General features: G+C 50.4%; 10 protein-coding genes across 10 annotated transcripts; 5 read left to right on the top strand and 5 right to left on the bottom strand.

Annotated features, from left to right (window-relative positions):
- Positions 1 to 131: 131 nt before the first annotated feature.
- Positions 132 to 1,605, bottom strand: rrp36 (putative pre-rRNA processing protein). The gene is made up of 2 exons (XM_071036590.1): positions 1,239 to 1,605; positions 132 to 1,177 (listed from the first exon to the last, which is right to left on the bottom strand). The coding sequence occupies exons 1-2, from the start codon at positions 1,413 to 1,415 to the stop codon at positions 287 to 289; spliced, it is 1,068 nt and encodes a 355-aa protein (XP_070896207.1). The 5' UTR covers positions 1,416 to 1,605; the 3' UTR covers positions 132 to 286.
- BJX68DRAFT_242716 (NIF domain protein) lies at positions 1,557 to 4,120 on the top strand. Its single transcript, XM_071041029.1, has 2 exons — positions 1,557 to 1,772; positions 1,826 to 4,120. Exons 1-2 carry the CDS (start codon positions 1,746 to 1,748, stop codon positions 3,725 to 3,727), a joined length of 1,929 nt encoding a protein of 642 aa, XP_070896208.1. The 5' UTR covers positions 1,557 to 1,745; the 3' UTR covers positions 3,728 to 4,120.
- Positions 4,098 to 6,234, bottom strand: BJX68DRAFT_242718 (putative translation elongation factor eEF-1 subunit gamma). The gene is made up of 4 exons (XM_071041030.1): positions 6,119 to 6,234; positions 5,821 to 6,022; positions 4,855 to 5,568; positions 4,098 to 4,796 (listed from the first exon to the last, which is right to left on the bottom strand). The coding sequence occupies exons 1-4, from the start codon at positions 6,146 to 6,148 to the stop codon at positions 4,510 to 4,512; spliced, it is 1,233 nt and encodes a 410-aa protein (XP_070896209.1). The 5' UTR covers positions 6,149 to 6,234; the 3' UTR covers positions 4,098 to 4,509.
- A 92-nt stretch (positions 6,235 to 6,326) lies between these two features.
- Positions 6,327 to 7,864, top strand: BJX68DRAFT_146770 (mitochondrial 37S ribosomal protein uS9m). The gene is made up of 2 exons (XM_071036592.1): positions 6,327 to 7,343; positions 7,427 to 7,864. The coding sequence occupies exons 1-2, from the start codon at positions 6,470 to 6,472 to the stop codon at positions 7,516 to 7,518; spliced, it is 966 nt and encodes a 321-aa protein (XP_070896210.1). The 5' UTR covers positions 6,327 to 6,469; the 3' UTR covers positions 7,519 to 7,864.
- Positions 7,865 to 9,903: 2,039 nt separating this feature from the next.
- On the bottom strand, positions 9,904 to 11,483 carry BJX68DRAFT_242723 (uncharacterized protein). The gene is made up of 3 exons (XM_071041031.1): positions 11,098 to 11,483; positions 10,815 to 11,040; positions 9,904 to 10,658 (listed from the first exon to the last, which is right to left on the bottom strand). The coding sequence occupies exons 2-3, from the start codon at positions 10,819 to 10,821 to the stop codon at positions 10,075 to 10,077; spliced, it is 591 nt and encodes a 196-aa protein (XP_070896211.1). The 5' UTR covers positions 10,822 to 11,040; positions 11,098 to 11,483; the 3' UTR covers positions 9,904 to 10,074.
- Positions 11,369 to 12,729, top strand: BJX68DRAFT_269522 (uncharacterized protein; the record flags this gene model as incomplete). Its single annotated transcript, XM_071046373.1, has 3 exons — positions 11,369 to 12,176; positions 12,328 to 12,588; positions 12,650 to 12,729. 3 exons carry the CDS (start codon positions 11,369 to 11,371, stop codon positions 12,727 to 12,729), a joined length of 1,149 nt encoding a protein of 382 aa, XP_070896212.1.
- Positions 12,730 to 14,153: 1,424 nt separating this feature from the next.
- cnaB (calcineurin regulatory subunit B) lies at positions 14,154 to 15,491 on the bottom strand. Its single transcript, XM_071041032.1, has 5 exons — positions 15,236 to 15,491; positions 15,133 to 15,185; positions 15,005 to 15,078; positions 14,609 to 14,943; positions 14,154 to 14,525 (listed from the first exon to the last, which is right to left on the bottom strand). Exons 1-5 carry the CDS (start codon positions 15,339 to 15,341, stop codon positions 14,515 to 14,517), a joined length of 579 nt encoding a protein of 192 aa, XP_070896213.1. The 5' UTR covers positions 15,342 to 15,491; the 3' UTR covers positions 14,154 to 14,514.
- Positions 15,492 to 15,636: 145 nt separating this feature from the next.
- Positions 15,637 to 17,936, top strand: BJX68DRAFT_146828 (enhancer of polycomb-like protein 1). Its single transcript, XM_071036594.1, has 3 exons — positions 15,637 to 16,005; positions 16,143 to 16,628; positions 16,689 to 17,936. The coding sequence occupies exons 1-3, from the start codon at positions 15,847 to 15,849 to the stop codon at positions 17,811 to 17,813; spliced, it is 1,770 nt and encodes a 589-aa protein (XP_070896214.1). The 5' UTR covers positions 15,637 to 15,846; the 3' UTR covers positions 17,814 to 17,936.
- Positions 17,937 to 18,369: 433 nt separating this feature from the next.
- On the bottom strand, positions 18,370 to 20,098 carry BJX68DRAFT_257040 (ribosomal lysine N-methyltransferase; the record flags this gene model as incomplete). The annotated part of the gene is made up of 4 exons (XM_071043278.1): positions 18,370 to 18,870; positions 18,930 to 19,157; positions 19,224 to 19,813; positions 19,948 to 20,098. 4 exons carry the CDS (start codon positions 20,096 to 20,098, stop codon positions 18,370 to 18,372), a joined length of 1,470 nt encoding a protein of 489 aa, XP_070896215.1.
- A 341-nt stretch (positions 20,099 to 20,439) lies between these two features.
- kae1 (O-sialoglycoprotein endopeptidase) lies at positions 20,440 to 21,746 on the top strand. Its single transcript, XM_071041033.1, has 2 exons — positions 20,440 to 20,900; positions 20,950 to 21,746. Exons 1-2 carry the CDS (start codon positions 20,549 to 20,551, stop codon positions 21,690 to 21,692), a joined length of 1,095 nt encoding a protein of 364 aa, XP_070896216.1. The 5' UTR covers positions 20,440 to 20,548; the 3' UTR covers positions 21,693 to 21,746.
- The last annotated feature ends 4 nt before the right edge of the window (positions 21,747 to 21,750 follow it).

Here is a 21,750-nt window from a genome sequence, read left to right on the forward strand (position 1 = left end):
TTCTCCGAATCTTCATCTCTCGGCAATCATTCTATGGCTTTCATGATGCCTTGTTGCGATACCACTTACTTTTCATTGTCACTTTCCTTCATTGTTGACACCTAGGACCATGATAAGTCAACAAGACCTTTTTATTTGGGGTAATCTCATCACGCGACGAGACAGGACGCGGGTAGTTTTGGATAATGTCAATAATAACGTGTGGTCATTCCTCGTGCTGAAATCCTAATTCTGCCTTGACTTATACATTTGTACAAGAATAGATACTTGACAACTTCTTGAAGAATCAATCAAACCGCCGTCGTTTCCTCGGATCAAAATCAAGGCTTTCGCCCATACCCCGACGTTCCATGGGCATCTCCTTTCTTTCCTTCGCAGTAGCCTTCTTCCGCCTCCTTTCGAGAGCCTTCACTCGATCTCTTGACTTCATACCCTCATACTTCTTCAGCATCGCTTGCTTCTTGATCTCAGATTGTTTCAAAAAGTACGGCGTACTCTTCTTCCCTTCCCGGATCAGCTGCTTCTCGCGTTTATTATGCTCAGCCACAATCTCCTTTTCCCGCTTATTATTCTCGATGGCCCGTAAGCGATCCGTCGTAGAGCGAATCTCCCGCTGTAGCGCCTCCCTCCTCTTCACATCCTTCGTCTTCGCAAGCTGCTCCTTCAAGTCCTTGAGTTCTGCAGCGCGATAATCATTCAGAAACGCATATGCGTCGCTAGGGCCCGAGGCGCCCCCTCTGCGGCCAACGATAGTCGGATCAAACCTTGGATCGCGAGTCTTGGACGCACTGGGCGGCTCAACAACGGTACGTTTGCGGGAGACGGCGTATTTCGATGACTGAACCATAGGAGCGTGTTTTGATGATCTGGATGCTGATTTCTCGAATTTCGTAGTTTCCCTTGATACTGATGATGATGATAACGCCTTTCGCTTTTGCTCGCGCGCTTCTTGAATTCGGGCTCGAATGTCGTCGAGTGGTGAACTTGAAGCTTTCGCTTCGTTTTCCTTTGGCAATTTTGTGCGTCGTTTGCTCTTGGATCCGAACGAAGCTTGGGCTTTGGCGAGAGCGCCAAAGGATATGTTGTTAATGGAGGATTGTACGTCGTCGTCATTGTGATCATCTTCTGATCCTGGGTCGCCTTCTTCGTGGTCGGATTCGAGCCCGAAGGGGCTTGACTGGAAAAAAAAAGTTAGATAACTCGTTCGGCAAGTTGAGGTAATCTGTGCTCAAGGTTACCTCATCGTCGCTTTCATCCACTGAGCCTTCACTTGCATCCTCTGAACCTGATTCGTCTGACTGCTCTTCATCGCTTTGAGCTTCGGAAGCCGATACTGACGAATCGGAATAGACTTCTTCTTCTTCCTCGTCCGGTCGGGCACGCACTCGGCGGTTGAGAAGATCTGATATAGCCATCTTACCTGCACTCCGTGGTTTCGAGCGAATATCAATAGGAAGCAGAAAGAGAGATAGGCCCCTCGTTTGAACTGCTTGAGACCTGATGATGGCGGTGAGAAAAAAAAAGATTCTGCCCCCCTCTAGGCGGGCGGTGGTAATAGTCTAGATTTTGCGCGACAACAGTCCTCTGACGTTCGTCCTGCTCCTCAGTTTTTTGTTTGTTGGTGTTGTTTTATTGGCATCTTACTTGCTTTATTTACCGCGTGTTTTTGTGCCCTGGTTATTTCAAGCGCCGCTCGTTTTTGGCTCTTCACACCCCTTTGCAGTGCAGTCCGTCTTGTCGTTCGCATGCCTCCGGGTGGGGCGCTTGATAAGGTGCGTACATTGCCTTGTCGCTGATGGTTATTCGAGGGCTAATTTCCAAAAAGCTCTTCTTGCAGTTTCTCACTGGGTGTCGCTCACTATCAACACAATTTTCACATTTGATGCCCCGCAAAAGAAAAGTCCCCGGCGCCGCCCGCGCTGGTCCCAATGGATCAACACCCGCGACACCTGCAGTGGTCCCTCAGCAATCATTGACCAAAAGTTCATCCATTCCCGAGACTCAAGGAGGGGTGGCCGTGGACTCGCAACAAGGTGGTATGCAAGGTCCATGGAGGCCCTATAAAGGTCGTTGGGACGCAAAGGTAGCATACCGGGACAATCGCGCCGAGGCACCACTGCATAAAAATGCAAATGGCGGCCAATCCTTACGGCGAGGGCGTCAGTGGCAGCAGACACAAGGCTCTGGTCAACAATCGAATGGACAGACGCAGTTATACAGTGGCCAACCAGGAAGGTCGCTCTCCCCGCGAAGAGATCTTCCCCCGCAGTCATATCAGCCGCAGAATAACGACCCGAATGCGTTCTCAATGGGCAATGTTCTGGCTGATTACTCCTTTTGGAACCCATTTGCCATGTTTGGTGGCATCTCAATGCCCATGGACCCCTCACTCTTTGCACAACAGCAATCATTGTTCACACCAAATATATCGGAGCAGTTGATGCAGTCGCAATTCCTGCAGCAGCAGCCACTAGATCAGCCTTTACCGAATCTTCCATTTACTCCTTTACCAGGTGGCAGCGGCCCATACATGCCTATGCGGCCATTCCTACCACCCTCGGCGGCCCCTATGAATTTTGGCCCGGACCACACCCCAGTGCCCAGCCCTGCTGGCCTTGTCGCAAATCCTCCAGTCCATCCCATTCAAAGTCAAACAGGCCCCGTCCATACCAGCAAACGACCTGTTCCAAGACTCCCTTCAGCAACGGAGAACTACCTTCACCAATCATCTCTACCGCCGACATCAACATCGACCCCGCAACCTCTGCTTGTAATCCTCGATTTGAATGGTACTTTGATATTCCGCAAAACCCGCAAATTTCCGCCATCATTCTCGCGGAGAGTCGGCTTAGACGACTTTTTAAGCACCTTGATTGAAAAGTACAAGGTCATGATATGGTCGAGTTCTCAGCCCCCAACGGTCGACGCAGTCTGCCGGAAGCTTTTCTCCGAGCCCAAGCGGAAAGAGCTAGTTGCTGAATGGGGTCGCGATAAGCTCGGTCTCTCAAAATCAGAGTACAACAGCAAAATTCAGGTCTACAAAACACTTGAAACAGTCTGGTCCAGCAAAGACGTCCAAGCTTCTTACCCGAGCAACGAAGCTTCCGAATCCAATGATACCACATCAGCTGGTGCTCGCTGGGACCAAACCAATACAATTCTCATCGATGACAGTAAACTCAAAGCCGTCAGCGAACCATATAACCTCATTGAGATACCCGAATTCACCAACGCTCCAGGCGTCGACGAATCCTACATCTTCCCCAAAGTCCTCCAGCTCCTCGAGATTCTCGCCAGGTGCGACGATGTGAGCAAAATGCTTCATGTCTGGGACTCTAGGGCGTCCAACACAGGCATCATCAATCTCGACATCAAGTCTCTACATCTCGAGCCAGGGGCGAGTCTGGACCCGCAACATGACGTAAAGGTTGACCCAGCACAGGCCCGTTTAGACAAACGTAAGTCTCGGAAAAGGGAGAAAAAGGCTGCGAAACAGGCCGCCGCAATTTTTGCTGCAAAGGCAGCTGTTATGGCCCAGGGAACCAGCCAGACCCAGGATCATCAATCGACCCTTGCAACACACGCAGAGTCAATCGAGTTCCAAGAGCCTTCATTACCCTTGAACCCGAACCACTCAGAGGCAAAGGAAAGGTCTGTCTCTCCGGTCTCGGTCCAGTCCGAGAACTTTCTCTTGGACCGGCTGGAGGAGTCCCTGAATTCGCGATGATTGTTACTGGCTTTGTTTCTTTCCTCCTATAGAGGTTTTATGTTGGAGTACGGCATCTTGCAATTTCTTTTTTCTTTTTTTGATTGCAACGGCACAGCATATGTACATAGCAATTAGGTGATGATATACCCGACCCATTGGTGTAAATACGGTGTCTTTGCATGCTCCAGCTTGAATATCGCGATTTAGGAACTACATTGATCCAAAAACGCAAAGAGTCGTCGACCTTTGGTTGCCCTTGTTCTTGGCAGGCCAGTTCGGTCAACACCGCCTCGGCATAAATCGCGCACGGGAAAGTAGGGCTTACCTTACGGAACAGAGCACTCATAATGACTTGAACACGGCTTTCGTACTTCTTGGTGTCAACTATGGGTGAGGTACGAAATATATCTTGGTAGATGGTTATCAGCCACATTTTGATAAGAGTCGACGCTAGTGCAAGAAAGACTGGTAAGATTTGGGTACAGTTTGCTCCGCGCCGATCTTAAGATAAAGGTTCTGTACGTCTCAAATCGGCACCTGGTAAATTTGTATTCTTCATTTCCGATGACTCGATGTAATACATGGCTTCGTGGTAACGTAAACATAGGGCATTCACCGTGAACAGAGAGAAAGAAGAAAAGAGCATATAGATGCTTCTTCTCAAGAACAGGTATCAAGGTGGACACTTTTGAAAAAAAATAATTTATGAATAGGATGACAAGGAAATAATGTCATAGTGTCATGATTGTTTTTGGATATCATCATCATAAGCCAGTTACTATGGCATCTAGTAAATTCGTTTATTTGAAGACGTGCCCGTCAGCGTTCTGGAGCTCCTTGCCGTCAACGACGACAGGGACGTCCCAAGCCCAAATGTCCTCAACGTACTTGCGGTCAGCCTCACTGGAGGGGTCGAGCTTGATGAAGTCGTAGCTCTCGTAGTCAGGGGCGACATCGAAAGCGGGGAGAGCGTCCTGGCCACGGACCATGAAGACACCCTTGATGACACAGGCGTTGTTGACACCGTAGACACCCTGGCAACCGAAGAGGTACTTGCGGGAAGCCTCAAGACGGGCGTGGAAGCCACCTGAAAATTGGTGTTAGTATATTGAGTTGGCGATATTGAGATGTACGAGCCGACTTACCAATCAGGTTGTTGGCCATGAAGGTGAGCTTGAGCTCATCATTGTACTTGTAGTCGACCTTGTAGAGAGAGTACTCTTCGGCGTTGAAGTTCTGCCAGAACCAGGGCATGGCAACGGAGCGGGTGTCCTCGTTGGAGTACTGGCGCTTCCACTCGTCGAGAACGAGAGTGGGGCGACCGAGAGCCTCAAGAGGGTGCTTTGGCTTCTTCTCGGGCTTCTCCTCCTCAGCGGGGGCGGCAGCGGCAGGAGCAGCCTCCTTCTTGGGCTTCTCCTCCTTCTTAGGGGGGGTGTACTTGATGGCCTCTTCGATGAGGACGGGGTTCTCAACAACAGCCTTGAAAGCGGGCTGAGCGACAATGGTCTGGAACCACCGGGTAACGGCGGGGTAGTCAGAGCGGACCTTCTTGTCAATGACGGTGGCGAAAGCACGGGTAAGGAGGGCGGCGGTGAAGATATCAGCGAGGGTGATGCGCTCGCCGACGAGGTAGGTGTTGGCGGTGAGGTGAGTGTTGAGGACGCCGAGCTTCTTCAGGGCAGCCTTGGAGGCATCTTCGACGTTCTTCTTGTTGTAGGGATCAATACCCTTGAGGGGGCGGTACCAAGCGCCAAAGCTGGGGAGAAGCTCAGCGTTGGCAAAGGACAGCCAGCGGAGGATGGAAGCATAATCCTGCTTGGTCTTGCCAAGAAGGGTAGTCTTCTCGTTCTGGGAGGTCACTTGGCAACAGTTAGCATGAGATACCCAGGTAAAACAACTGATATCGAATCCGAGTCACAAAAAGACGGTTGCCTTGGTCAAAGGGCACTTTGCCCAAAGGTGGGGTAACCGGGAAAAAAAAATTCAGAGTTGTACGTTATCAACAGTATGGTTCTGACAGGGATAACTAATAATGAAATTGCTCATCATGAAAAAGGATACAGGAGTCTCTGGTAGTGACCTCAGTGGTAAAAGGAAATATGTGGACGCACCGTAGACAGCGATGGCGATGGCCTCGGAGAGAGTGAAGCCATTGGCACCCTCGAAAGCGGGGATCTTGCCCAGAGGCTGGATCTTCCGGTAAGCAGCAGATGTGTTGAACTCGGAAGAAGAGTTGGCCTGGGTCTCGACGAGCTCAAGCTCCAAATCGTTGTGCTTAGCAGCAACGAGGATGGAGATGGTGCGAGGGTTGTCCTGTCGAGGCAAGAGTTAGCCTTGCTGCAGAATTGACTCAGGGGGAAGAAGAGAATTGTGACAGGAAAGGAGATATCGAGAAGAATGTGAACGTACAGGAAGACCGTAAAGCTTGCCGAAAGCCATTTTAAGGGATGAAGAAGGAAAGGGACGGATGGAGGGGGAAAGGAGAAGAGAAGAAGAGGAGGAGGGGAATAAAAGCGAAATCTGGGCTCTCCAAACTTTGCAGCGGATGAAATAATTTTGTGCGAATCAGATGGAGTTTCGGCCTCGGAGGAACATTTTGGCGTATCACGTGGGAACGCATCGAAAAACCTCAGGATAGCCAGAGACAGCAAGCAACAGACTACGAAGAGCAGCCGGATCCTCCGTTCAGAGCGCCATCATCGCCACGTTTCTTACCTCAGCAGTCAATTTTGAGGTATCTGGCAGCCGGACTGTCTCGTCATGGCTTGGTCGACCCCCAGTTGCGTGGCTCAAGCCATGCAATCCATCCGTTCACCCATCGCTTTGCGAACCCTTCTCCCCCAACGTTCCGCAGCCCATGCACATACCTTTTCCCCCAGAGCATCCCTATCAACGACTTTAACACAACGGAAAAATGTCCGAAGTTATGCGACGGAGGTCCAATCCTCTGAGGCTCCGCCCGCTGGTGAAATCGACTTTGAACATTTTAGAGCCATGCCTGCCCGAATCGTTCCTGTATCGCCCTCATACTTTTCCGGAATCCCGAAATTTTACGACCACCTACTCCGACTCGAGCGTCTGTTGGCGCAGAATGCAACACTGCCCACTGTACCTTCCGGGGAGGCACCCCGGAAGGCGTGGATGAAGATTGCACAATTCCGTGAACATCTGGGAGAAGAAGTCCCGACGAAGAAATACATGGGTCTGCTCAAGGTTGTTTATCGACTGAACTGCATTGACCCTTCTTTGATCCCGGAAGAAGTCAACGCCGCCCTCCAAGAATTCGTCCGTCCCGGAAACCCATTGGGCGAGGCGCCCGCGCCGCGTAAACTCGACGAATTGGGTCGTGCCCGTGGAAAAGGAAAGCGAAAGGCATCTAATGCTGTGGTGCATTTAGTAGAAGGAGAAGGGGAGGTGTTGGTCAATGGGAGGACCCTGGCCGAGGTGTTCCCCCGACTGCATGACCGAGAAAGCGCGACTTGGGCCCTGAGGTGCTCATCCAGACTCGACAAGTACAATGTATTTGCTCGAGTCAGGGGTGGAGGTACGACCGGACAAGCAGAGGCCATGACTCTAGCGCTCGCACGGGCGTTGCTGATCCATGAGCCTGGCCTGAAGCCAATTCTGCGAAAAGGTACGTTTTTTCTTTCTTTTTCAAAGATGAATTCCGGTTGTTTGCACATAAATTCTAATTTTTTTTTTCTCTTTACTCTTTAGCCGGTGTTGTTACTGTTGATCCTCGTCGTGTGGAGAGGAAGAAGCCTGGCCACGTGAAGGCGCGTAAGATGCCTGCTTGGGTTAAGCGATGAGATGCCTTTGCGAGAAGGGCAGTTTATGCTTATACTCTTAAATGTTTCAGTTTTTCTCATTCCCATATTGTATTATTTGATGCTCGGCGAAAGCATATCTCCTGCCATTTTATCTCGATTTGATGTCATGGTGTTGTTTCTAGGAACAACGACACTGCATGTTCGCGGCGATCCGCATGTAATATTGGCGTTTTTTCCGTCTGATTGAATCAAACGAAGATAGTGTAGATATTTGTACAACCCGCATTTGCCGTGATAGGTTCAATTAACGATTGCCGCAGAGGTACTTGGGTGATGATTTGCCCCAAGAAGAGTAGGGGTCCTCTCTACTAAGACTTCAAAGAGCAAGGCATCAAATAGGGTTAAAGGTAAAAGTACCCGAGTAAAGTCAAAAGCTCGGACTAGATGTTCACAGCGTGGGGTTTTGATCGACGACTAAATTGGTCGGACCCGACTGGAGATCAAGGGAAAACAGTGAGTTTGCAGAACGAAAGAAGGACCACCCAAGGCAAAAGAACACTCCTTGAGGGTCCAAGTCGAGTTGTGAGAAAAAATCAGCGGATATGCAAGGACGGATATATGCATTTGCGAACAGCGCACGACCCTCAGATCACTAGTTCTCTACATTCTCAAACATCCAGTCAAGAAGAATAGGGTTAGCCCAAGATAGCCTCATTCTCGACGCTGGTATCCTTTTTTGAGGTTATGCCCTCCCTCGCACGTTCCTCTAAAGCTTCGGTTGGGTACTGAATAGAGTGGTCACTTGAAGCGACGTGAGAGGCAGATTCCATGATCCTGTGCGTCCATCCCGGCCAATTAGGAATATCTCCTTTTTGTCCGATGTACAAAGTACAAGGGACGGCAGCGCCGGAATTGCTTTGGTTGGGTTGGCGAGCTTGTGCACCTCATCCGACCACGAGGTTGGTATTGCTGGACCTATCGCGAGGAGGCAGAGCAGAGATCCAGCCAGGTTGTAGCATCGGGGCAAATGACTTGGGGATGCTCGTCGAAGTGCCCACCGCAATCGGTGAGATGTATCATGGCCTGTGTAGTTCGAGAAACTTACGAGAACACCCAATCAAGTGATTCTGTCGCATGTGTCCAATCTATCTACTCCGTATACCTTCAATGTACTCCGTACTCCGTACTGTTGCCCTGAATCTCAGCTAGTGACACTCCTGAACCTCATACAAGCCCATTATCATTAAGGAGTAGACCTTGAAGCAACAATGACACAGTTCATCAGACTGAAACAGCGACCTCGTGTGATACTCCAGGGTTGAGATCAGTCACTTTCACTTTGTATGCTAATCCCATTGTCCCGGGCAAGGCTGACTTAGCCTCACTTTGTTTCTCTGACAAGGCCGAGGTCAATTCCACCTTGTTTTCCTTTCTTGATATCGTTGATAACAACGCCAGTATCAACTAGAGTAGTGCTGATGATTCCAAATTTCCACAGGGTGTTATTATTCTTTGTTCCTGCGACCAAAAACCACACCAAGACGGCGCCTTCTCTAGCGCGTGATGATCGACAGCCATGGCCGCTGCCATCCCCACTACACACTCTAGGCTCGAGCAGGTCTCGTCGATCTAGCACCAACTGATCACGCCGCAAAACCTGAAAAAGGTCGATCTGGATTATGGAGGGAAAATCAGATCTACCTTTGACTCTTTGAGGACTGGCGTCCACCCGGCCTCCCTCCAGGAAGCCCCAGGGTCTCGAGCCTCGAGGAAACAAACCAAAATGGTGCTTCCTGGTCGAACCAGAGCTAGCGGACTCGGCAGCTATGACAGTTTTTTATTGGACTGGGACGCATGCATTAATTCCATGCAGCGCTGTGACATTCGCAGCCAAAATCTCCCACAGACTCCCCTTGAGGTCCTGAACCCTTCTCCAATACCAGGAATCCTTGTCTAACTTCCGTACTTTAAGGAGACCCAGGCATTTTCGACCTGGACGTGCAAGCACTGCTCCAGGGTTCAATCTTCCAGGATAGATCCTCTCAGCAGCTGTCATGTCAGCGGTTCTTCCCGTGCAGCGCCCAGACAATCAAGACCCAGAACTGAATCACATCCCTTGTCAAAGTTACCAAAGCAATACCCAGCCTTCTTACTCTTCACGGCACTTGGAGATTTCTTTTTTCGCCACTTTCTGAATATGTCGATATCTGTACGTGATGACACATTTTGTTGTTGGGTCCATGATTAGAATGGGGTCCCTCGGAGTACAGGTCAGATTCCAGCAACCTGGGTCGAACACCTTGAGGCGGGCTTTTTGAGCGGAAAAATGGGGCTGCGAAGGATATCATCCAATACCAGAGATTTGGAATGGCCCCAAGCCTCGAAGCCCAGGAGGGGCTCCAAGCCTCACGCCCGACTCCAGCAGTGTGATCACTAACTGATGAGTGTGGGACTTTGTTGGTTCCAAGGGACTGGTCACTAACCTTATCGGATCTTCTGGCAGATCCTTTTCAACCTAGTCGGGAGTAGTGCGTCTTTGGCACCGCCACAACTATTATTATTTAGAATCGTGACAAACCTAAGCTGGATGGACTCTCATAGCCCCCTCTCTGGGGTCAATCGTGGCCAGCTCACCGTGGCCAACTCGTGCTTTCGGAGGACTGGAGGGCAAACGGATTCAGAGATATTTGGACTGTCAATGTAATGAGAAACAAGAGAAACAAGTGAGGGTGCCAGGATGATAATTGGATTATGAAGGGGATAGATCAGTCCCTTTGTTTCCCGCATAGAGATGATAGAAAGAGCACAGGCAACGCAAAAGCAAAACAAGTCTACTGTATACTCCCAAGTCATGCCTTCTTCCTTTTTCCCTTCTGGAGTCGCTTCTCGTGCGCCCTCCTCTTCCTCCTTCTCACTGTACTCCCCTTTCGCCCTCTTCGTACTTACTCCTGCCAGTTCCTGATTTTTCTTTTTCCTAGTTTTTCTAATCAGTATTCTTTTTTTTCTTGTGCGGGCATTTCTCCACCAAGTAGACAACTCCGAATGAGGGTCTCGAAGGCCGGAGCCATGAGATTGGTGACGCCAGGGTGATTGTCTTGTCCTTCCAGCTCTTCCTCGCCTCGCCCCGAGACTTTCAATAATTGCGCGAGGATAATCTGGCCCATCAGATCTTGACTCGAGTACGTATAAGTACTGTCTATGCAGGACCTCAGTTCCCCTTGACATCTTGCCTTCTCGCTCCCACATTTTGCTGCCCCTCCCTTCACCGTTTTCCAATAATAACCACTCTTGGGCTGCAATACCGGAACATGCTGATGAGATCCTGCATTGTGCATCTGACATGAATTACTGACACGCCGTTAAGAAGTTTTTGGAATTGACTTTTCTAATCCTGATCTTCCTCTCTCTTTTGACTCACATTTTCCCGCCCACCGAAATCTACTCGTGCTTCGATCTGTTGCTTGTGACTTCCAGCCGCGTCGCGCATTGGAATTGTGCCTGACTCCTCAATTCGTGCTGGCAAATAGCAATTGGAGACGCAGAGAAGCGAGTATAGCTATAGTATGTGTGAATGCTTCTAGTCGTGAGCCAAACTGACAGAGTCCATATGATATCTAGATCGTTTTCGGTTGTGCCAGGTTCCTCGTGCAGAGAGCAAAAGTGTGAGACTAACGCGCGCTTACGGGTCCGCCTGGTAACACTTACCATTGGGGCCCTGTTCGAGAAAAGAGGCGGACAGAGTATAGTCGTGAGTTGCGTCTTGAACAAAGCACAGTCCCGCCAGAGACGTTGATCCGCCAAGCTGGAATCGTACGCGAGTCCTCCACTCTCCCCGACGACGCATTGGTCCTTCGGCCTCGATCCAGTGCGTAGGGGTTCGTTTGAGGGCATGGATGGTGATCTTCGACGGCTGAAGCAGGATGATCAGCAATTCCATTACGCAACGCAACCGGGGATGTCCCGTCGCTCCGCCCCTCGGTCATTCAGCAGTACTAGCAGTACAGGAGATCGGTTCAGACAGGCCGGATACCCTCCAACACGTGGAGACCCATCGCAGGCCGCAGGAAGACAACGAATGCCTGCTACCTACATGGACTATGGATACACAGACAACACTTTTCAGGGCGGTGCTTTGCAGGACGAATTGCAACCGTATACGCCAGCGTTGCGTGACCACCAGGAACGCCAGCAGCAACCCTTTCCTACCTACGAGTCCGAGTTGGTATACAGCCTCGGGCAGCAGAACCCAACGCAAACCCCGTACGAGGTCGTGCCACCATACCCGTCACGGCAGTCTGCAGCCCTGGATTCACTCTCCGGTCAATTTGCCGTTCCACAGTATTTCACTCCCAATGAACCGTCAGGCACTGGGCTCCCATCGACTTACCTGGCAACGGGACTTTCTCTGTCCCCATATAATCAGCTGGGGCCCATTGGACGCTCGAGCGCAACACACGCCTTTTCGGCAAACATGGCGGACATGACCCCCGTGCGGGCTGCGGGACAGCAACAACCGTCATCACACTCGCAACCACAAACATTATTGTCAGAAGTGTCCTCTGCAACGGAGCCGTTGCGGCAATTCCAGCGAGCATTACGAGGGACAGTCGATCACACCCATGCCGGCCGGTTGGTAGATGCTAGTCGATCATTGCTTGACATCTCCGAGTGGCTCATGGTTAGTGCGCGGGAGCTTGGTATGTTTTTACTCTTAGCGTTGTCCATATATTATTACTTACCACGCACACACGGCTCGCTCTATCTATCATCCTCATGCAAGATTAACTTCGCCCTGGTGGGGCTGCTCCTGCTCGGAATAATAGGCTAATAATCTCTCCAACATAACAGGTATTCTTCGCGATGACCAGATGCTCCACTCGGATCGTCTGAAATTATGGAATGATTTCAATAACTGTTGGTTAGCGATGTTCCAAAAGCAGATAGACATGACGCAAGAACTGCTTCAGACAGGTCGTCATTCATCTCGTATCCTTACAATCGACGCCATGGAGACTCTGGGGAGAGAACTCATACGAATTTGCGACCAAATGGAGCCGCATGGCTTGGTTGATTATGAGATGGGCATCTGGGAAGAAGAAATTCTCTCTGGTATGTTAGCTTTATGCTGCCTCTCTATTAGATAAATATTGACCCTAAAACTCAAATCCAGTCCTCCGTCAATGTTTAACCCTCATTGAGAATCGACCCGAACTCGCGCGCAACCGTGCCGCCGCAACCTCGCACGCATGAGGGCTTTTTTTTGGGGCTGGGAATGCGCGGATCCCTAAGAATATTCCTCGAGTATGTACCTTGTGCAGGGCGCTGCAGATCGACTTATCCAGCACCCAGCCTGGCGGCATCCACTCCTCGGACGGGAGGCTAATTTAGCCGTGGCTCATTGGTCCAGAACCCCAGAGTCCAGCTCCCAGGATGCACTATCGGTTGATAGATCCAGGAATCATCAATTCTGACGCCCAACTTTTTTGCTCGCGACGCTAAGCGCTCAGTCAGCACCATGATTCAAATCATTCAGTCTATATTATTTTGTGAAGCCTGAAGCTGAAACTCACCTCTTTCTGATTTGGGTTGTTCGACCAGTCGACCGACCCTTAATTGCAATGCCCGACTTGGCAAGTCAATTGCTGTCACACTGCCACGAGAATCCGCACTTTTCGAGGACATCCTGCAAACTGAAACCTAGGTACACACAGCGTACATATCTCTACGAAACCACGAAGGAATCTGCTCTATCTGTATTTGGATTCTTCAAGCATAATACGGAGGAGATCCGATTCTGAGGGCCTAATCCTTCTCACCGCTGTCGGCTCGTGAAAGGCATTGCTGATACTTTTGGAGTAGCACCAAAGACTCTTGATTCTATTTTTTCATTCTCAATGAGCGTTTTGTTTTGAGTGGCTTACAAAGCGATTTAGATGTTCATCTCAAAGTTTCTACTCAGTGATACCATTTGATTTCTTGATCTTTGATTCGCGATATGGAGGAAAGAATTTGATTAGTTGCTTTGTCGAGGCTGTCGTCCTGCTGTACGGAGTGCATTCAGATCGACAGGGCTATTGAGTGACATTGCCTTGGATTTTATTCCTATTACCTTATGACTTTCTTCTCCTGCTTCCACGGCACCCGATGTGAGGTGTGATGGGCGAAAAAGTCTCCGCAACATAATAATCCCAATCCAGTGGATCGAGTCCTCCAATCCTACTTTACTTCTGGGAGCCTAGTGCATGATCCTTTTACTATAACAAAATGCTCCCGACCCCAAGTTTATATATGTAGTTAGTACTAGATACTCCGTAGACATGATGCAATGCCCAGAACGAGGTACAGCTCTTGAGATCAGCGATATGGCCACTTTTGCTCCTGGATACCGTGGATATTTTGTAGCACTACACGATAGGTTCACCTACCGATTCCCGACTCCACGAAACCTACGAGTCTCGCGGTCGTCGTACAATATGGGTGTATACCATATTCAGGTCTCCGTCCGCGATCCGCGGTATCAGTAGGAAGGACATTCTCCCGTCACTTTCCTTCTCTTCAGCCGATGACCATCCATGTCGCGTCGCAGGCTAATGGCGGGTTTAAGGATGTCCGAGCACGTCCTTACCCACCGACCGTGTCACCACCGGTCTTGACTAACCCCGTCACTCAATTTAGCCCTAATCGACTAGCTCGAACGACGCCGATGGGCCTATACGGCCCAAGGTCTACAAAAATAAAACAGTAGGGAGAAAAACCGGCCAGGGGTGTTGGTATGTCATTTCCATTCATCCAAATGAGTCTCGAGTGATAGCAGTAAAGAACAGAAAGCTGCGCTGCGTTGCGCCTGAGCACGTACAGTTTTGTCGTCGTCAGTCATTTCATAAAGAGTAATCATATTCATGTCGATTCAAACAATCCAGTCCGTCGTTTCCAATGAGTGGGCGTTGTTGATGGTCATCCAGAAGAGGGGGATGTGGTTGGGGAGTTGTTGGGGTATTCACTGCCCGGTGTCGGTCCGAGTTTGATTGAAAGGGATTAGATTTGGCCTGGGCATCGGATGTCAGAATTCGTCGACCAAACATCTGCCCAAGAGCACAAGCGCAGACTGGTGAGAGAGGGGGAAACATACTCAACGTCATACTCAAATTAATATCCGTATTCTCCACCATCTCAGTAAACTCCTCGAAGCTGATCTTGCCATCGCGATCCTTATCCGCCTCCATGATCGTCTTATCGACAATCTGCTGCAGCTGCACGTCCTTCAAGTTATTGCCAACCATCATCTTCAGCACGATAAAGAGCTCGCCGTTGGAAATGTACCCGTCGCGATCGATGTCGTAGACCTTGAATGCGAACCGGAGTTTTTCTTCCTTGTTGCCCTTGGAGCTGAAAGCTGATAAGCCGGAGACGAATTCTTGAAAGTCGACGTCGCCACCACCGTCTTCGTCGAAGATTGCGATCATTCTGTCCAATGATCCGGTGTTAGTTTGTGGCTGAGTTGGTTAAATTTAGCGGGGAGGGGTACCGTGTCGCAAGGGGGTTCGAGGAAACTTGTGGGAGGGAGAGGAACTCTTCACGATCAATTGTACCAGAGTTATCCTGAGCGTAAAAGTGTTAGCTGTCGTCCTGTTGGATAGTATGGGGAGAGCGCACCTTGTCCAGTTTCATGAATCGTTTGCGGAGTCGGTCTACTTCGTCCTTGTCGACTGGAGACGGTCAGTGCTCGAGCTCCTACATTCATTCGTTTAAGCCTCACAGTTAGATGCAGATACGATGTTTTCAATAAGCTGCGACGTCCCGAGAGAGCTCCGTCGCCTCCGCGCATACAAGGCGGCATTGTTGGGTTCGCTCGGCTGGTCCATGTTGAGAGGTCAATGTGATTCAAAAAGTCAAAAAAAAAGGAGCGGATCGGACTCTAGAGGAAAGAATAGGAAAGCGATAATATGAATGCAGCGTCAATCTACAAGCATGTACGATTGTGTTGATCTATGGATGCGATGCGGAATGGAAATGCGGCTGGAGAGGAGGTCGGAGGGGAGGCAGCCAACATGCCAAGGGGAGTTTCCCGCCCAGCAACTTTGATACTGGATTCACCCCGCACTAGCCGTTTGCGGCTAAGTAACCGAAGGCCGGCCTTTCAGCCCCTTTCTGAGCGCTGTGCACTGGGCAATACAGGCGACCGCCAAAAACGACAGCCAACGTCAACCCATCAGCCCGAGCAGTTCTTTCGACCCAAATCGCCCATTCTCATCGCCGACCATCACATAAATACGACTACGTGATTTTTGATGATCATACCTTTCTATTGATACCAATTTTGGGCCCCTTTCCCATGGTCGCTGTGCCTGTTACGCCCCAGACGTTGCGATGACTCGATACGGGGGGTTGGGGAGGACGCGACCGAAAAAGCTCACCTCCAAGGCGGTCATACCCGTTGTCAGAGAGCATGAGATAGATGCCATTGAAGATGAAATTCAAAATGCCCTGCAGCAGATCGAAACTGGTGTTGAAAAGGCCGAAGAGTCGGTAAGTGTTCCTTCCCCGACCGTGACTCCATCCCTGTGATATCACGTGACAGTATCACAACCTCACCTTAAGATGAAAATTTTTGCATCGGTCATTCCCCCCTCAACCAGCGCCTGCTAACGCGTTTTTCTTTGTAGGAATTCCATTTGCAGGTTGCCATAAATGCAACTGCGCAGGGAAAAGTCGTAAACGAGGCCCATATCCCGACCCCGGAGACTGTCCTCAGTAACCTTCGATATGACGAGCTGTACCCCCCAGTGTTCTCGCAGCCTGCGACGTACATTCGCTTCTCCTCGACAGTTGAGGATTGCTGCGGATGCCCGTATAACATGACCGAAGAGGACGATGTGTTCTTGAAGATTATGAATGAAAAGCGGGACGTCGCCAACCGATGCACAGAGGATCAGTTTGAAGAAGTAATGAACTTCTTCGAGGAGACGGCGCGGTTGAAGCAGCCATTCGCCGCGGTAGATAACCCGCCCGTCTTGAGCTTCGCGGAAATGCAGGAGTCCATGGACGCAACCGTAGAGGAGACCGTAAAGCGATTTGCCAAGGACATATATGAGCATTGGAAGTCAATCAGGACTAACAACGAGAATCGGCCATTGCTCGCCAGTCTCAAGGTATGTCAAAACGTGAACCAACCTTGCACTGTGGTACCATTTGCTAACGTTGGCTTGCAGTTTGAAACTGGTCAAGAGACCGACGACACAGATCCATATGTTTGCTTCCGTAGGCGCGAGGTTCGCCAGATCCGAAAGACTCGCGGCAGAGATGCTCAGAGTGCGGATAAACTGAGGAGGCTCCGAAAGGAGCTGGAGGACGCTCGCCAGTTGGTCGCACTTGTCCGCCAAAGGGAACTGGCACGGAAGGAGATGCTGGCTACTGAGCGAGTCCTCTTTTTGCAGCGGGCAGAAGTCAAGGATATGAAGAGGAAACTCAACATCAAGGACGATGACGAGGACCTCATCAATCAAAAGGTAAGAAAAAAGGGGTTCATCACCCACTGCAACGCGCTGGCGCTAACACAAGAGCAGCCCAAGAAGAAGCCGACGGAGGCTCCAACCATCTCGCATCCACCGTCCGGTGGCCCAATTCGCATATCGTCAAAGCCTGGTACGCAAGCTGCAGAAGACCTGCAATTACTCGAAACCTTCCAGGCAGAGAAAGAAAACGAGATCTTGCGCGATATCAAGGCGAACATTGCAAAGCATATCAAGTGGAACGAGGGCTATGTGGATTTCACAAGGGCACCCCTATCACCGTCTCCTGAACGGACATTTGATGCTTCGTTCCGTCCGGCAATCACAACACAACTGCCAACGCCTCCATCCTCGGCGTCCTCCGAGCATATGATGATGGACACATCATTAGATACACCCGGCCCCATATCGTTCCGTGATAAGCTCGCAGCCCACGCATTGATGACGCGTGAAGATGCCAACAAGATACCTTCATTCCGAAGACGTATCGGGCGAGGTGGCCGTTTGCTGATCGATCGCCGTAATCTTGCTTCCAAATGTAAAGTGGAGTTGGATCCTTGGAAGGCAGACCGATTCAAATATGACCAGGAAGACTCCGACGAGGATCTCGACTATGAGATGGATCAGTATGACATCCAACTCATGCAGAATCGGGCAATAATGCTTGCCAAAGCCCGAGACCAGGCACACGCGCAGGCGCAGGCAGCGCAAGCGCGGCGACTGCAGGCCGAACAAGCCGCCGCCCAAAACGCAGTTTCAAACACGGGGCAAACAATGGGATCGAATCCCGGGCCTGGCGCCATTGCTCCCGCATCGGAAACCTGAGCCGAGCTTTCGTTTCCCACCTTCTCTCTCCCCTTACACCTCTTTTCGTCCTCTTCCTTTTTTGTCGCCGCACACCCATACACACTTCCGCGGGTGGTCGTTCTTCATCTCGATTGTCGCCTTCCTCCGACTTCCATTGTACTTTTACCTTGAAATCCGTTCTCGTTTGGACCTTACCGCTTTAGTCTTTGACCGCCGCAAACGCCCTTTCACCACGGATCATCCGAACTCGAAAATTCAGGATAATGTTGCTGACGATCATCTTTCATCCTTTCCCCCTTTTTCATGACGACCAAGAATATGCGAATGTTAGTGTACATAGCCAGTTTCTCCCGCCTTTTATTTTCCTCATTTTGCAAAGCCGATCGATGGTTTGCATAGAGTTTTGTACGGATAGCGAAGCTATAAAGTTAGCGACGGAGAAGAGAAGAAGGAAAAGAAGAAAAAACAGTTAATAATATGTATCAAAACGTGCAAAAACTTTTGTCTTCCGTGCGTAACTCCTGATAATCGTGTTGAGTGGCGGTGGGTGTGAGGCGAGGCGTGCATCCCTGCGTCAAGTCCTTGGAGCCTTCGCTCGTCTCAAATCGTCGGCAAAGCCGCTTGCTGTGCGCTTTGCAGAGCCAGAGTTGGCGCCATCGGCATTTGCAAGATAGGCACTTAGTCTGATAGAGAGATCCTGCAAAATCTCCTTCTCGCCCAAGCGCACCTGAATAGCCATTTTCCGGCGCCGGGTAGGCCCTTCAAGGGCACCAATAGCGGCCTCTGTTTGAGAAAGCTGGGCGAGAAGCTCCTGGTCCTGTGATATTGAGGTCGCATATCGGCTCTGATTCAGCTGAACTGCACTGTAGAGTAGCCTGGCCTCTGCGGCATCAAGGGATGGCTTGGGTGGTTTTTGCTTCTGTTGCCGTTCGGAGAATTGTTCGGGTGATAATGTTAGGGTCTTGACAAGGAGGGCAAGTTCCTCGGGGATGATATCTGATAGAGAATCGGTCGATGATGGTCTTGGAATGGCGTAACCATCGTCGAGGAGGTCTAAGCTTTCAAGAAGTTGGAGCTAAATAGGTTCAGTGGATTTGTCGAGAGAAAAAAAAGTGGTCAAGTGGTTATTTTTACCCGTGGCTGATGCTCAATGCTCGAGTTGGACAGACCGGCGGCGGAGCAGAGCTGATTGAGTGAAAGCTCGACGACATCGTATGGAGCGTAGTTATCGGTGACATATCCATATCGTCTTAAAAGGTCGGCACGAGGGATTTCGCCATAGTCGTTAAAAATCTCCTCCCCAGCTTTGATGGACTTGATCGCCTTCATGACCAGGAATTCTTCTTCCTGAAAGAGACGTGCCTGTGGGATTTATTGTCAGATATTTGTATGAAGGAAAGCTCAGCACTATTTAGAGCTGTAACTCACATTGTTCCGGTCCGCATCCGCATTAAGGATGTCAGCGAGTGGCACCATGCCCTTGAAATACTGCTCCTCTTCCTCATCGGTCAGGTATCCATCTTCACCATCACGCTCCTCATTCTCAGGCTTCTCAACGTCGAATGCATAGGCCATGATCAGAGACCCCATTGTATGAGCGAGGTTCAAAAGTACCTGGGTACCTGCATCACCGTCGTACGAAGCGAGCCCCTCAATCGGGGGGAAAAGAGCAGGATTTGACCTCACAATAGGAGCAATAGATCCCAAAATAAGGTCCTCAGCCCCCTGTTTCCCAATCTTATCCATGACCGCGCTCCCCTGAAGCTCCGCGAGCTCTTCTTCGGACCAGAACATAAGCGTGTCAAAGCTGCGAGGTAGAACCTTGAAATATGGTGCCCACGTCGATGCATCACCCTGCAGGAACTCGTACATCATAACCAGCATAAGAGCCAGCCATGGTCCGAGCTCTTCGAGGTTTTGGGAGAGCAGATGGCTCAGTTTTGAACTGTGGGTCGAAAGGACTAGGTCTCGCGGGATGGTGAAAAGTTCTTCGCCTTCAACTATGTCGGCTTGAGTCACTGGTATAGCGCCCGTCTCGAATCAGATACATAAAATGTCTTTGAAGAGGGGTACAATTTGACAAAGCCAGAAATAGACCGCTGGGCTGGAGGTGGTAAAGGAAAACTCGTCCTTTAGGTGGAGTAGAACGTACCGACGCCTCGTCCAGCAGCGATTGCTCGGAGGTCTGCGATGCGGATTTTGGGATTAATCGTGACACCAGGTCTAGAGGATAGCCAGGATGCAAACTCATCTGACTGGAGCTGAAAGTTGTCAGAGCCGGAAAAGTGGGCTGACGAGCACATGGCGTCTGCGTATATTGACGGTGAGATTGTGGGCGGAGAGAGCGAGCAGAGCACAAAGAAAAAGGAAGCTGAGTCACTGAGGGAGGAAAGTCGAGAGAGCAAGCGAGAACAACTGATAATATACAGAATGTGAGAAGAAAAGGGAAAAAGGAAAAGAAAGCAGCTGGCCCGAGAGACTGAAGTGGGAGGGGGAAGAAGAAGGTCGGGATGGGATGCTCTTCATTTACTAGTGCTTGTATACCGTCGGATAAACCCAGCGGCGGATTTGCCGTGGCCGACCCAAAGACCCAAGCCAGCCGAGCCAATCGATAACGCTGCTGATAAAAAAACATTCTCCGGCTCACTCTGCCCCTCATTGCCCAGATCAGCGCTGCCACTATAGCTTTCAAAATATCCTCTGAATAATAATATCCCTTTATACTCCCGAATATCTATAGCTCATACACTAAGATGATCGCAATTGGCCTCGAAGGCTCCGCTAATAAGCTCGGCGTGGGCATTATGCTCCATCCCAGCGATGGCAGCACCCCGCAAGTCCTCGCCAACATTCGACACACCTACGTCTCCCCTCCCGGCGAAGGTTTCCTCCCCAAAGACACAGCAAGGCACCACCGCATTTGGGTTGTGAAGCTTGTGAAGAAAGCTCTCCGCGAAGCTCATATCTCCGTCGCCGATGTCGACTGCATATGTTACACCAAGGGTCCCGGGATGGGTGCCCCCCTACAAAGCGTGGCAGTAGCCGCTCGTACGCTAAGTCTACTATGGGGAAAGGAGTTGATTGGAGTCAATCACTGTGTTGGACGTATGATATACGCCTACTATAGGAAGATAAAGCTCGCTAACCTTGTTAGACATCGAAATGGGCCGCCTGATCACCGGCGCCTCGAACCCCGTTGTCCTCTACGTTTCCGGCGGTAACACACAAGTAATCGCATACAGCTCGCAACGATATCGAATCTTTGGCGAAACCCTCGACATCGCGGTAGGAAACTGCCTCGACCGGTTCGCGCGCACATTACGCATCTCCAACGACCCGGCACCGGGGTATAACATTGAGCAACTCGCAAAGAAGGGAAAGCAACTCGTTGACCTCCCCTACACAGTGAAAGGCATGGACTGCTCGATGTCCGGTATTCTAGCTGCAATTGATGGTCTCGCCGCTCAATATGGCCTAAACGGCGAGCAAAAGGAGGATGAGGAGGAACATGAGATCACAGACGAACCCGTATCAGACGGGACATTATCAACCCGTAAACCCACCCGCGCAGACCTTTGCTTCTCGCTCCAGGAGACTGTATACTCGATGCTGGTGGAGATCACGGAGCGGGCGATGGCACACGTCGGGTCAAAGGAGGTTCTGATTGTGGGCGGAGTGGGATGCAATGAACGGTTACAAGAAATGATGGGGATCATGGTGCGAGACCGGGGCGGTAGTGTTCATGCGACGGATGAGAGGTTCTGTATTGACAATGGGATTATGATTGCGCAGGCTGGTATTCTGGCGTACAAGACTGGGTTCCGAACCCCCCTGAAGGAGTCGACATGCACTCAGCGGTTTAGGACTGATGACGTTTTTGTACAGTGGAGGGACTGATCTTGATATCCACGATTAATGAATGAACATCTTCCGAGGCTCAAAGTTGCCATATGTA

This window comes from Aspergillus pseudodeflectus (genome assembly GCF_044049435.1).
Source record: "Aspergillus pseudodeflectus strain CBS 756.74 chromosome Unknown BJX68scaffold_40, whole genome shotgun sequence".
NCBI lineage: Eukaryota > Fungi > Ascomycota > Eurotiomycetes > Eurotiales > Aspergillaceae > Aspergillus > Aspergillus pseudodeflectus.